At 30.5% G+C, this 15017-nt stretch overlaps 1 protein-coding gene across 15 annotated transcripts in view; it reads right to left on the bottom strand.

Annotated features, from left to right (window-relative positions):
* Positions 1 to 1489: 1489 nt before the first annotated feature.
* Positions 1490 to 15017, bottom strand: part of LOC143239311 (zinc finger and BTB domain-containing protein 41-like) — a 46762-nt gene continuing 33234 nt past the window's right edge. For 14 of the 15 annotated variants that reach the window (XR_013021118.1, XM_076480250.1, XM_076480243.1 and 11 more), the window contains one exon: positions 3242 to 7641. Coding sequence is in view for 14 of the 15 variants with exons in the window: in XM_076480250.1 (XP_076336365.1) it covers positions 7430 to 7641 (212 nt within the window). In the remaining variant the exon portion in view is untranslated. Of the gene's footprint in view, positions 1876 to 3241; positions 7642 to 15017 lie in introns of those variants that run through there. The other variant, XM_076480244.1, reaches the window with a different exon arrangement.

The following is a 15017-nucleotide window of genomic DNA, read 5'->3' as shown; positions in this document are numbered from 1 at the left end:
CATGAGGAACAATTTAACATGGAACTTGATAATCCAAAGGCAGACAAAAAAGGAAATAATTGGTGGAAACAACTATCACAGAATAAACTGGGCTTTTAATATTTGTAAACATATTTTAGCATTCACAAAATGAAGTATTTTATAATTTTTTTGGAGTATAACAAACTCCACTTCCTAAAAAATTATTTCCAAACAAATATAATAGAGACTGTATTTCTAACATTATTTTGAATGTTCTTAAACTCAAAAAACAATGCTGTCATTTAGTGTTTTCAACCTGAAGAACACCTTATGTGATGTAGAGCTTGATGACCAGATAAGAAACACTGATTCACACACAGAACTCCAGAGCAGAGGGAAGGCAACAAGTCTGTGACATCCACATGGTTACTGTTACTTGAATTGAACATCACAATTATAACGACTCCAGCACTGAAAATGCATTGTGTGTGTCTTTGATGGTATATTAGTACTTCAATTCCATACCAAGCAAACTAACCACTGGGCCATGCTCAGTCCAAAGCCAGTTAAAAGATGAAACTTTGTGTTAGTATCAAATTAAACTTTCATATCTTATCCCTGTTTGCATTAAAGAAATGATTGCTTTCTAAAAGAACCCTAAGTCTAAAACTTGTTGACTGACTAATCAAAATTTTAAAACATAACATGTTGAAAAGTCAGAACTCACTTAGAATAGAATAGTTCTTGACTTTTCCTCTAAAAGTTTCCACAGCTGAGCCCATAACTTCTGGAAGTAGATAAAGTATGAATATGGAATGACAACAAAACAATCTCTTTCTTTACTCTTCTTACAGAGCAACTGGCCTGTGGAACAAGTTACCTTAAGATGTGATAGATACAGTTAATTCTAGGGAAAACATGATAAATATTTTAATGATAAGGGTTCACTTTGAGCAAATTTTTTTTATAGGATTACTGTGATTTAGTTGACAAAATAGCTTAGATGGACCAAAGCTCCCCCTATTGTTCTTAATGTCATGTTTGTGTAAGGGAAGCAGTTTGGCATTGAATGACCCTTAGGTTTTGTTTTTCAACTGCACCTTTCTAGTCTTGGCTGGATGATATTTGACATTTCAGTTTTTAAAAAACTGTGTATTTTCTTATGATCTTCATTTTTTAAATTAGTCTGGAGGATATTAAACAGTAATTACAGGTTTTATACAATGCAGATGTCTACACTGCAGTTTTTGTGTGTTGTGATTGGCTATATGTTTTTGAGATGTAGTCCCTGGGAGTTCAAATGAATTTCTCTAAAAGCTACCTTTGGTATTCATCTGTACAAAATACACTGATCTTTATATCAATATCTGAGAACCTTTGACATGAGGAAGACTACAGTACTGACATTAAAATGTTGCCTTTTTCGGCTCACAAATTCAGATAGTTCACAGAATTCTTCACATAATGTGATTAAATGTATTAACTGAAATACGAATATAACAAAAAACTATTGCAATATTTTAACTCATCAGAATAATGTTTTTTTATTCCTCAACCATTGTAAACAAGTTACAGATGATGATAAAAATGAATCACCCTTCACAGTGAGTACCTCCTTCTTTAAGTACAATTAATAATTTTCAAAGTAATTATTTCAACAACTTAAATTTAGTTAACACAGTAAACACCTTAGGAAGTCCTTTTTTGAAAAGGACATAAGTAACCACAAAGCATTTCATGTCATTCCGTGAACAGACTTAAGGTGAGTTTTCAAGTAGTCTGCACGGCAAAGGTGTCTTCTACAAACAGGACACTGGACTTTGGTGAAATTCATGTGATGCAACTGAATGTGCCTTCTCATATTTGCAGCCCGAGAAAACCTCTTGCTGCAAAACTCACACGTGTGATGTACACCTACAAAGAAAAGAAAATTTTGTGGCAAACAATTATTGTGAGTCAGTTCTCTTAGTGAGACCATTTTATCAACCAGAGCTCACCAGCTTTAAGGAATGTTTTTAGTCACACAATAAAGACATCAAGGTGTTACGAATTACATTTATTCCAACTAAGATTACAGAATAAATATGGTACAAAATGTATGCTTAATGAAACATAACATGTATGGTTATTAAGTTAATTTTGAAGGAATTTTTTTTTTCCAGAAATTAGAAGAACTAATTCAAGATGAACAGAATTACAAATATATATATATACATTTTTAAAAATAATTTTCATATTCAAAATATGGTGATTATGTGGAATTACCAATTACCTTTATATAAGGAGTTTTTTAAAAAGAGTTATATTTAGAAATGTTCTAATCATTCAACAGTTAATTTTTTTCCAGGTGTCTTTAATTTTGACTATTTTTTTTATTAAACTCAGAACAGTACACTACAGACTGGTTTATTAAATAAGTTTTTGTGGTTCATCTAATGATATATCACATAGCTGGTTTCTCTAGTAACAGTGTTCATGATTAGTTTTTCTAATAAAAAAAAGTTCCATGACTGGTTTCTCTATTAACAGGTTCCATGATTGACAGACCACCTGACTGGTTTCTCTAAAAACAAGTTCTGTGACTGGTTCATCTACTGATAGACTATATGACTGATTTCTTTAACAACAGGTTCCATGACTGACAGATCAAATGACAATTTTCCATTACTGGTTCGTATACTTACAGACCACATAACTGGTTTCTCTAAAAGAAGGTTCTGTGACTGCGTCCTTTACTGATAGACTATATTACTGTTTTCTTTAATAACAGGTTCAATGATTGACAGATCATATGACAAATTTCCATTACTGATTCATATACTAACAGACCACATGACTGGTTTCTCTAAAAACAGGTTCTGTGACTGATTCATTTACTGATGGACTATATGACTGGTTTCTTTAATAACAGGTTCAATGACTGACAGATCATATGACAAGTTCTATTACTGGTCATCAACTGATAGACTACATGACTGGTTCCTCTAAAAACAGACTTCATCACTGGTTCATCTACTGACAGATCATATGACTGGTTTTTCTAGCAACAGTTTCCATTACTAGTTTTACTAAAAATAGGTGAAGGACATATCTGTTTAATGAAATTTTTTTTCATCCGAGATGTGTATTTTAATAGCATGTCAACTTATTTAGGCTTAAAGTAAGTCTAATACGTTTTATTTATTCCAATATATTGTTACTGGTAAAGAGTGGACCTGAAATGAAAACCACTCTCAAAACTACTAAACCATACTCTAAAAAGAACAAACAAACCACACTGTTTGTGTTATGCGTGAATACCTTTATTTTAATAAATACAGAAATATAATTTTTACAAACAGTTGCAACTAATCTTAAGTTTACTTAACTCTTACTAAAAATAAGAACAAAAATTACAAAATTACTAATTCATTTAACAGTGTGTAAAACAATACAAAGGGACAAAAAAGATGGAATTTATGAACAAACTGTTATGCAGGGGAGTGATATACTGTTAGAATTTTAAAATAATATAAATATTTTTAATGTTTATAATGTTTCAGGTCAGATGCTCTTCCCCTGATGACTTACACTTTGATCAAAGGATTGTTAAACACGAAGAGTCAAAGTTATTATGAGCCTTTGTCTAATGAAATATTCATGTACACAAAAGTGTTAACCAGGAACTTTACTGTTAGCCTGTGTCTAGTGAATATTCATATAAGAAAAGAACCATTAAACATGGAAGTAAACTTTAACATTATCTACTGAAATGTTCACATAAAAAAAAAGTTAAACATGGAAGTCAAATTTACTGTTAACACTACTGAAATGTTTATATAGACAATAATATTAAACATGAGCCAAATTTGATACTAACCTCGTCTACTGAATTGTTCATTTAAAAAAAACCAAAAAAACCATTAACAAGTCCAATTTATTGTTAGCATTGTATACTGAAATGTTCATATAAAAAAATAATAAACTGTTAAATGTGAGAGTCAACTTTGCTGTTAACCTGTGTCTACTGAGGTGTACATATAAAAAACTGCTAAACATTGGAGCAAAATTTACTATTAGCCTTTGTCTACTGAAGTGTAGTATAAAAACACGTTCCCTTCATAAACTGTTAAACACTGGAGCCAAATTTACCATTAGCAATGTCTACTGAAATCGTTCCTCAGAATAGTAAAAGTAAAGCACTTTGCTGCTTGAAACATGCAGAAAGTTAAATAAAAATTGATAAATGTTTTTATGTAATGCCAATTTCCATACAGGTTAAATTATATTGAACTATTAGGTGTAAACAAACAAGCTACCTTCATATGTACTTGAGAGTGAACACACGTGCAGTTTACAGTGTTGTGGTACGACACTGTCTGCTACGTTCTAAATCTTGGGTTCTCAAACTTTCCATAACTTATGATAATTTTAAAGGACCCATACTTAAGTGTATTAAGATTTATAATTTTACAAAATAATTTATCTTTATGATTTACTGCATCTTGCTTTTGGACCAACCCCAATATTCCATGCCCCACCTTCTGGTAAATGATATCCAATACCAGAAATTTCAGCTTGAAATTTTAAATATTTAGCATCACTGTTAGCTCCAATATTAGCTAATAGTTTTGTTAGGTCAGGTGGAAAAACTGTTTATAATACACTTAAATGGAAAACAATGTTGTATGCATGACATATTGATGCAACTAAAATGGCAGTAATTACTTCGTGAAAGCTATCCTAAACTATAATTATTATTCTAAAAATAAACATGAGTAAAAGCTACATCAGTCAGAGACAGAGAGATAGGTAGTTGTTGTTTTGACTATACATGAAAACTTAACTACACCTATCCAGAGTGTCCAGACATTAAAAGTAGTGTATTGGTTCAAGTCCATACATGCTTGAGCTTAGCCTTGTATCTTGCAAACTGCGTGAAATTGTTTGGTACAACACAAGCTTTTAAAGACATTGTGTCTGTTTCCAGTTCAGTTCCTTGAAATATTTCTTATTATTGGAAGCTACCATAGTGAAGAAAAAACAAACTTACTGTGATAAAAAAAACAGGTTAATAAGTTTTCACCCAAACTTCCTTGTCCCTAAGAGCCTTATTTGTGCATTTTCCCAGATACTGATATCATAATACATTATAAAGAATCTTAAACCCAAGGGATGTTCCCAAGTTTCTTAAGTTTGTTGATACAAGGAGTATTTCTCAGTCATTACTATGCAATGATTATCATGGTTAATACAGTTTTGTGTGAATTTTCTGTTAGTTCCCTTGAAAGAATGTTGTATTATGTGAATAAGAAGTGAGGTACTGCATTGTGTAAATACGATTCTTATAAATAAAATTCATTCCCAGTATTACACTGCAAAAATTAGGTTTAGATGTTTTAAGACCTGTAATTAAAAATCACATTAACATTTACAGTATTTTCAAGTTCATCACTTAAGTAATGCCCTCAAATGGCCAGTCTGGAGGCTTATAACACTAAAAAAATAAGTTTATATAGCCACAGTAGGCACAGCACAGACAGACCATTGTGTAGCTTTACACTTAAGAACAAACAAAACTTCAGCCATACATAATTTGTGATTAAGACAAGTTTTAAAAATGTTTATGTGCAAATAAAAATGGGTTTGCCAGTTAGCTTGCAAAACTTGATGTAATAATTTAAGATTGCTGCAACTTTTTGAATTCTTGACCTCTAACCAGGAATGACCCCAAGTAAGTTAAAATTAGAAGTCACTACCTCCTTAACAATAACTGTTACAGAATGGAGGAGAATCAAAAATGCAATGTAATTTAAAATATTGAGATAAAAGTGAAAAAAATTGCAAATCCAATTTACAAAACAGGTTAACAAAATACAGCCATAAAACAACAGATGTTTAGGGGCAATTTTTAGAAATGATATCCTGCTTGTTATGGAGAATTTGGAAAAGTTTACTATTATAAGAGAAAATAATATACACTGAAAAGATATTAGACTTGTGTGATAATATATACACAGAGATGTCTCTAACTTTGTACTGAGGTAGAGAAGCTAGTCAAAAGCCAACTCTTGTTTGATTACATAGTAATATTTGACCATTACTTTTAACAGTACACTCACAATTCCGAAGTGAATAGCACATTTGTACATCAACAGGGTTCACAGTCTGAGCATGGTAACCACTAGACCATGCTCTCCCACTCCCAAAAAACAACTAGTTAGCAACACAAACTACAGTCTGCAACTCCAATGAAATATCTTGCAAGTAACTAATGAAACAATTATAGCCAGAATCGACAACATTATTTAAATATACTGTTAATATAGACAAATTATTAAAATAATGTAGTTATTAAGATATGATCATGGTCATTCATTAGAAATTATTCCCCATTCAATCTATCTTAACTATGTCAGTGGTGAAGCTATTTTTAAAAACATGCATAGTTTGAATGTATCCTAAAGTGTTTTAAAAATTACAAATCACACACACATTTATTGTATAGAGTACAGAACACACAACACGAAATTCATTATTTGCATAACTGTGGCTAAATATAAAAAAAAACATGTTCTTGCAAGTCCAATCTTATGTGGTATATTTATTTCATTAACCTTAACAGCAAAGTACAACCTGCAATGTGTTACAAATCTACTTCCATTACTAAACAATTATAAAATAACAATCAGATCTGGGTTTAAAGATTGAAAACAATACTGCCAAAAACAAAAACCAGCTGCAACCATCATGTAAATTAGACAGTTTTATCTGTGTTTGTAAGTAACATGCTTATCTTATTGAAAATAGTATGATAATTTATTCTTTTTTCCATAATGACAAAACCAGGATTAATTTTATTCTTGCTTCTACATACTAACAGTGTTAACAGAGAAACCCTAAGTGATTCAATTAGGAAAGAGGAACATGTTTCAATCATTGATGATAGTTTGAAGACGGTATGTCAGACTGCTAGAGCACTCTCAAAACCTAACCATGTCTTAATGTATCTCAGAACGGTGGGTATGGGTATTAACACCTTTACTAATAAAGCAGAGAACATTTTGACCTTCTTAGGTAATTTTCAGGTTGCAAACTCTCTCTTTGTTAACCTGAAGATGACATAACAGGGTCAAAACATTGTTTTCTGCTTTATCAGTAAAAATGTTAGCACCCATACCAGTTGCCTTTAGATACATTTTTACTTCAATTGGGTTTCTTGTCATTATGAATAACTATGTCTTAATAAAGATTTACGATAGCAGTAAAACTATCTGAAATGGTAAAACTTTTATTTTATGTCAAAGTACATTTAAACAACTAAAATCTGTCTTTTTAAAATTTTTTTTAGATATATATTTGTACCATGAAAATTAACTAGCATGTTTTATTTTTTAACACACAGAGGTTTTAAAAGCAAACAGAAAAAAAAAGTGGAAATGGCCACTAACTAATTATAACTCCTTAAATAGTTCAACCTGTTTTTAACTCAACGTTGACACTGACTACGGTGCTTGATCATGTTGTATCGTCTTGAGAAGACCCGTCCACATTCGCTACACGTCACTCTATTCTTAGATGTGTGCTGGAAGTACAGGTGGCTGCTAAGGGAACCACGTGTGCTGAACACCTTTAAACAAAAGTGGCATACTAAGCTTCCTGGATCCCGCTGCATCAAACGTGGACGAGAAACTAAGAAACCTATAAAAAAAAGTTACAGATAATGGCACTAACACCTAAATACAAGTTCAAATTAAACCAATGGAGATTTAACATAAACAGTAAAGTACAAACTATACTCAAAACAATCCTTACCTTTCAATTTTCAAGTGGAATTTCCATGCAACAATTATTTTAGTGGGATATACTTAAGCAGAGGGGTAATATTACACTCATTTTGATACTTAGAGAAAACTATGAAACATCATCTCAAATTCATTAGAAAACATAAAAAAACTTGTATCAATATGGAAATAGAGTACATTTTCAAAATATCATTTTATTAAATATCAAACCTGACAAATGGACACACTAATCAAAATGTTTTACAATTATTATTACTATCATATTAACGTAAGAAACCTCAAATTGCATAATTAAAACATGTAAAGTGTTGCACTTCTAAAAGAAAATGCAATATATGCTTCAAATCAGTTGTTTTCTTGAAACACATTTCATTGAACAAATAAAGAAACCACTTTTAATCAAGCAGTTAAAAATATTCCAAGACAGTATTCTGAAATGTATGTTATATTTTGATTATTAATTAGTGAAGTTTCTTACCCTAACTGTTGACAAGACTACTATATTATACTGAAAACTATAAAAAAGAATGTAGAATGAGAAATATGTAAAACAATATACAAAAAGTGTGAAATCAGAATACATATGTTTTTATAGTGTGGAAGAATTACAATGCAAGTAATCCTTAGGTTTGGATGTACAGAACTACATCAGGTAATTAATACTTGGATTGGGTAATGTACGATTTCATCAGGTAATTAATGGCTGAACTGAGTAATGTAGAACAAATAATGAGACTGTCATTGAAATGGTATTTTAAATATATCCTCAATATGTTATCAGAACTTTACTGTACAGTGTTTCCTTTTATAACAATATCTATGTAATGGCTAAATCACAAGTTCTAGGAATGTTGGTAAATATCATCGGAAAAAGTTAGGATTTCTTGTTCTTTTTTTTTTACATGATGACCCAGAGGCCAAAACAAAAACAGCAGTATCAATGATATTAACTGAGGTGACAGAGTTTCAAATGGAGTATCTGCTTTTATATAATTCTAGTGTAAACTTAGCTTTCTTACGAAAATTTAATGCTCTTTTAAAAAGCTTGAGAACAGAGTGAAACAGGAATAGATAAATAAATATTACAATTAGAACCTCACTGCATTTAAAACTTGGTTATGAATACAAATTTCCCATGTCTATTAAAACACTTCATTAAAAACGCAAACAAATAAAAAACAAATTTCTCAAAAATGAAGTAAAGGTATATATATATACTATTCAATTACAACTGAGTTTATCCTTTTTTGTATATTAACTTTTTACTACACTGTGTGTCTGTGCTATTAATAATGTAGGAATTATGAGAATGCCATTCCTACTATTTTGTTTGAATTGTTTTTAAAGGATTAATATTAGCCATCAACCATCCCTACATTTACTTTAGTTTTTGAAATGTTTTTCTTTACTTGTATAAAACCTGAACTGAGTAGCATTGGACTACAACATGAGGTAATCAATGCTTGGACTTAGTAATACAGGACTAGAAGATGAGGTAACTAATACTTTGATCTGAGTAACACAGAACAACAACATGAGGCAACTAATACTTGGACTTAGTAATATAGGACAACAACATAAGGTAACTACTGCTTGAACTTAGTAATGTAGAACCACAACTACAACAGGTTACTAATACTTAGACTGAGTAATGTAGAACCACAACTACAATAGGTTACTAATGAGGCAATTAATACTTGGACTAAGTAATGTAGCACTATAAAGCAGGCAATATTAACATTAAGCACTGTATAGATACAACAGTAGGTAATACCCAATGTTGAGCAGTACAAAACTGAAGCAGTAAATTAAAAACAAAACAAGAAGCTTATTATTATTATTGCTCATGTTTTTATTCAAAAATATTATTTAGATTCTAAGGTCCTTTACATAAAAATTTACTGGTCTTGATTTTAGTTTGGCTACATATCTGCTACTATGATATGAGGACAATACTCTTTCTACTGAACACCATGCTACAACAACAGACAGTTCACAAATACTTACACCGGGAATTATTTAATGAGATATAGTGTAGTTAACAAGTAAAGAAACTAGACATTGCTTTTTGGATTAAAGGGCAACAACACATTATTATCTACAATGGACATTGCTTTCTGGGTTAGTTGTGTAGTCAACTGTATTTCAGCCACCACTTTCGAACTAATGACTGCTACATGACACAGTTTCACTATGAAATATTTTAATGTTATGTTTCTTGTATCTTTATTCATGAAAATGAAACAGAACTGACAATAAACTTTGGAACTATTGAGACTGCAGAAAAGTTCACACAAAAGAAATACTTCACAGTACAGTTATTGATAAAAAAAAAGTCACAAAAATGGAAATTTTTACATCTATAAGAAAAATACACACAATTTTGGTAATATCACACAGATATGTGTATAATTTTAAAAAACTAATTTTCAAACAAATTCAATTGTGTAAAATCTTCATTTTGTTTGGTCGGTTTAATTCTTAGCAGAACTGTAAATATCTTTATTTTTCATGTGTAATTGTAAATTTAAAACTATTAAACAAAGAATATGGTTTCAGTAAGTTAAAAGTCAAGATTAAATTGAAAATAATTTATTTTTATGTCACTGGCAATACATCTTGATACCATTCCAGTCATAATCCTTTGTTTGTGAAAAGCATTCCACTACTACAATCAAAGTTAAATACAACAAGAATACACTACAAGTAACATTAAATGATTTCCAATGTCTAATGAAATATTAATGTACAATAACTATAATTTTCAAATAAATTTAATAAATTGATTGAGATTTGTATGTGTTAAATAATGAATTTGATGAAACTTTATAACATTATTCACATACCTAACTTAATTTACTCTCCTATATAGTGAAGTAAAATGGACACAAAACCTTATAGTTATGATTGAAATTTGTTTGTTGAATTTCACACATCTACTCAAGGGCTATCTAATTTTCAAATTATAGATGGTATTCAATATAAATCTTTACCAGTAAATAATGAGATTGTATCTCAGAATGGCTGGTATGGGTATTAACACTGAAGATGACCTAGGAAGGTCAAAACATTGTTCTCTCCTTATCAGTAAAAGTGTTAATACCCATACCAGCCATTCTGAGATACATTTTTATTTCAAGTGGGTTTCTCATCATCAAAAAATAATGAGATTATCTTTCACATTACAATGCTTCCACAGCTGTAAAATTAAGTATGTTTATTGATGGGTTTCAGTCCTATGACCCATAGATCATATTACTTCGAGTGCTCTGACTGAATTCATTCATTTGAATTGCTAAATAAAAATTTGCTTGCTTGGAATTAAACACAAACCTATAGAATCAAGCATATATATATATGTTCTGCTCAACAATAGTACTGAAGCTTAGTTTCTAGTATTGCAAGTACCCACAAACAAAATTAAAAACATAGTTATGTTTTTACTTAACAATCAAATAACCTTTTTCTTTGTAACAACAGCAACATATTCTCATTATCTTAAAAGCTTCCAATGGTGGTAAAATTAAAAGTAATAAACATTTTTGGAGTTAGTACTATCTTACATATTTCTGTCTGAATTTCAACAATTTTGGGATAATAATACACATTTTCAGTGTTAGTAGTACCTTATGTATTTCTGCTTGCATATCAACAATATAATCAAACACAACAAGGTTTCTTCTTTTGACTAAGAGTTACCTGATCCCCAGAAACAAGAAGATCAGGCTCTGAGACAGGGTTTACATCCATGCATTTTCTTTAACAATTTATGTAGACATCAAGTGATTTCATTATTTTCCTAATTATTATACAAGCAATTGATCAGAAACAAAACTGTCAAACATACTTCTTCAGTGCCAGGCAGCACCAGTTAGCATGGTGATAATCTACTAAAGCAGTAAAGTATCATTCTTTGCTTAGGAATATCTTTCATACTGCAGATCACATTCAGTTTCTTTCTACTGATACATGCAGGAGAGACATTTCTTCTTTCTGGTCACAATTAAATATCATTAAATTCTATATTATAGGGGAAACATAAAATTACTATGCTGGAAACAAAAAATACAGAAATCAAAGCCAATTAAAAGTAAACCAAATTATTATCATGATTTTTTTTTTACACATCTTTATATGTAATAGTTTTAAATTATAGCATTCTACTTTACCCTAGTCAGCATACTCAGGGTCAACACGAACCTCAACAACTTTCTTGTTTGAATATCTTCTCACATAATTGTTATATATTTATACCAATTCATGCACTATACAGGCTGTTGTAGAAGATAATCTATCAAAACAGTACAGTATCATTTCTTCTGTTTGCTTATAATACCATTCTGGTAAGCATGTACATACACTTCATTCTTCAACACACTATGATGGTTACTTATATTGTCCTATTTTATAGAAAGCTTCTTTGATAACTGATATAGCTAATGTAATTATTGGATTTTCATTATTTGTTGTGATCTGGTCAGACCCAAGGTGACAGACAGCATACAGTTTTAGTTTTCTTTGAACTGAATTTTCCAGTATTATGATATTTTCATCATATACTGGTGGATAAGGACTTGAATATAGTAGTTTAATAAAACTTTGGCATTTGGTACTGTTGTATAACAAATGGTTCAAAACTACTTATCTGTACATTGAGGAACAACATAATTTCTTGATCTGTCAACATATTTCTTCTAGAATACATATATTTTTATGCTGTTCATGCTGCATGATAACCTTAATAAAAGTTAAAATGCAACTGGCTTTTTGGAATTTCAATTCATAGCTTACAATTATGTTAGTTTTGTATCATGGTCTAGTTTGAACCCAGGTGTTCCACAACTTTTCAAAAATGGGCTAATGAAGGTTAAACTGAAATTCACATTCACCAGAAACTGGCTGTAGATTAAAGAATTTGTTAACATGAAGATGACCTTAGAAGGTCAAAACATTGTTCTCTGTTTTATTAGTAGGTGTTAATACTCATACCAGCTGTCCCGAGATACATTTTTACTTGAAGTGGGTTTCTTGCCATCACGCACTAAAAACTGAAGTTTTACTCATTTAAGAAACTAATACTCAAGTTATCAATTATTAAAAAAAAAAGTGGATCAATTTGGCTTTTAGCGTGAATGTATTGTCAGTCAATTGTTTTTATACAAAAAATTTAAAGCAAGGTGTCTTTCTTCAGTAAAAATTGAAGGATGAGATCTATTCATCCAATCACACTCTGTATGGATGTTAACATAATTTACTTGAATTAGTTTACTATTAAACAGTTGACTTGCACTAATCTTCTGGCTAACAGCTAGGTTTCTTAGCATTCATAAGCAGAATTATTCCCAGGAATAAAAAAATGACATAAAAGAGGCTGGCAGATCACCATGTTAGTTTAGATACCAGCTTCAGCATTAGTGTTGTTTTTTCAACTGCAAAACCTTCTAGTTGTGGACCCAATATATTATCCCTTGGGTATGTGAACTCTTGCAGGACTAGATAAGTGCACTGCCCACTACACATCTTTGGTTGTCCAATAAGCACAGATGTTGTAAACTTCCATAGTCTAACCTATCAATAAATACACAGTTTTTACTTCTGTACTGTAAAGTCTTTATCCATAGTTGGAAATGATGCGATATGATTATCTCATTATCACAAAATTATCTTACTTAACTAGGACAACAAGTCGACTTGAATATGCATGATGATTTATAAAAGTTTTTGGATGTTTCATTAGGTCTTTGACTTACAACTTTTATCAATCAATATCAGAAATGTCACCAATATCACTTTAGTACCTTTGTGTATGTAGTTTACTGGGCTGTGGTATTTGGCAATATCATTTTAGTACCTTTGTGTATGTGGTTTTACTGGGCTGTGGTATTTGAATGAACTTTTTATTTGGCAGGAAGATGCTAATAAATATTGAGTTCTTTCTTTTCCAGAAGAACATTAAGACTTACTACATACTTTGTTCTGAAAACACCAATAGCATAATGTATAATTTTTAAGTAATTGTGATGTCTAATTACTAATGGATAGCAAACTCAATACTAATAACTATACCAAAGTAACAATATATGTTGCTGTAGCACATGTCAGTATGTTGAGAATTTATCAATTTTTTGAGTGAAAAGTTTCATCAATATCTACAGATATATGTTAACAAAACACAAATAATTTATTCTACACTATCTGTGGTCACCCATATTAATTTGGTTACAGTAACCATGGTTAGTGTAAATACAGATACAAGTACTTCAAGCTATAACCTTATCTTAACATCTGCAGTGAAACTTATATCAAAGGCTTAGTTTTACACTATTTTAGTTACCCACGTGTAAATTCATGGCCAATTTCTTTAGAACTGTTTTAGTACAAAGCTACACAATAGTCTACCTGCCCTCTGTTTACCACAGGGAATCAAAATCCAGATTTTAATGTTGTAAATATTAGCTTACTGTTCACCCACTAGGGGGATCTTTCTTTAGAAACTTGATAATTACAAAGAAATATTCTTGAATTCCTTTCACACTATTTTTTTTTTCACAATATTATTACTATGGATACATTTTTACAAATGGACCCATCCTTCATGGACCATAAGGAAAGTTTTAAAATATATTCAGGCTGCCTTTCTTCCATTTTTTGTTCACCAAACTAATAAATTAAATAAACTACAAAAGAGTAAACATAATTATGAAAGATTCACACAAGTTTTATTCCATTACACATAAGATACACTTACAAGACAATAACAGTCTATTGTTTATACTAAACCTTTTAGAATGTTAAGAATCCAAGTAATCAACCACAATTTCAATAAGGTTAAAAAAACAAACCCAAAGAAATATTATTACCCCTAATTTCAATAAAGTTAACATACTGCATAAAAAAGCACAACTACAAGTAGTACGTCATAAAACAGTTGAGTATAAATCTTCATAATAAAATACACTAAACAAATCTATTCATTCACTCCTCATACACAAAGAAAAAGTTAATCCAAGCACTTGCTGATTATGTTAAAAATGAAAATAGTTTGAGTGACATTATTTAAGATCATAAGTGAGGACACACCACCACCACCACAACAACAGAGGAAAGCTTGAACTATTAGATGGCTGTCACCTCTTTCATTGCATTTAGCAGTTTCAATGTAAAAGCAATGTTATCATAATGAAAGAAAGACTTGTTAGAAAGTATGTTTAAAAACAATAAAATCTACGATGTTGTTTAAATCATAAAACTAATTACAGAAATGTTTTTGAA

This window comes from Tachypleus tridentatus, chromosome 13 (genome assembly GCF_004210375.1).
Source record: "Tachypleus tridentatus isolate NWPU-2018 chromosome 13, ASM421037v1, whole genome shotgun sequence".
NCBI classification, from domain to species: domain Eukaryota; kingdom Metazoa; phylum Arthropoda; class Merostomata; order Xiphosura; family Limulidae; genus Tachypleus; species Tachypleus tridentatus.
This window is presented reverse-complemented; position numbering and strand designations above follow the sequence as displayed.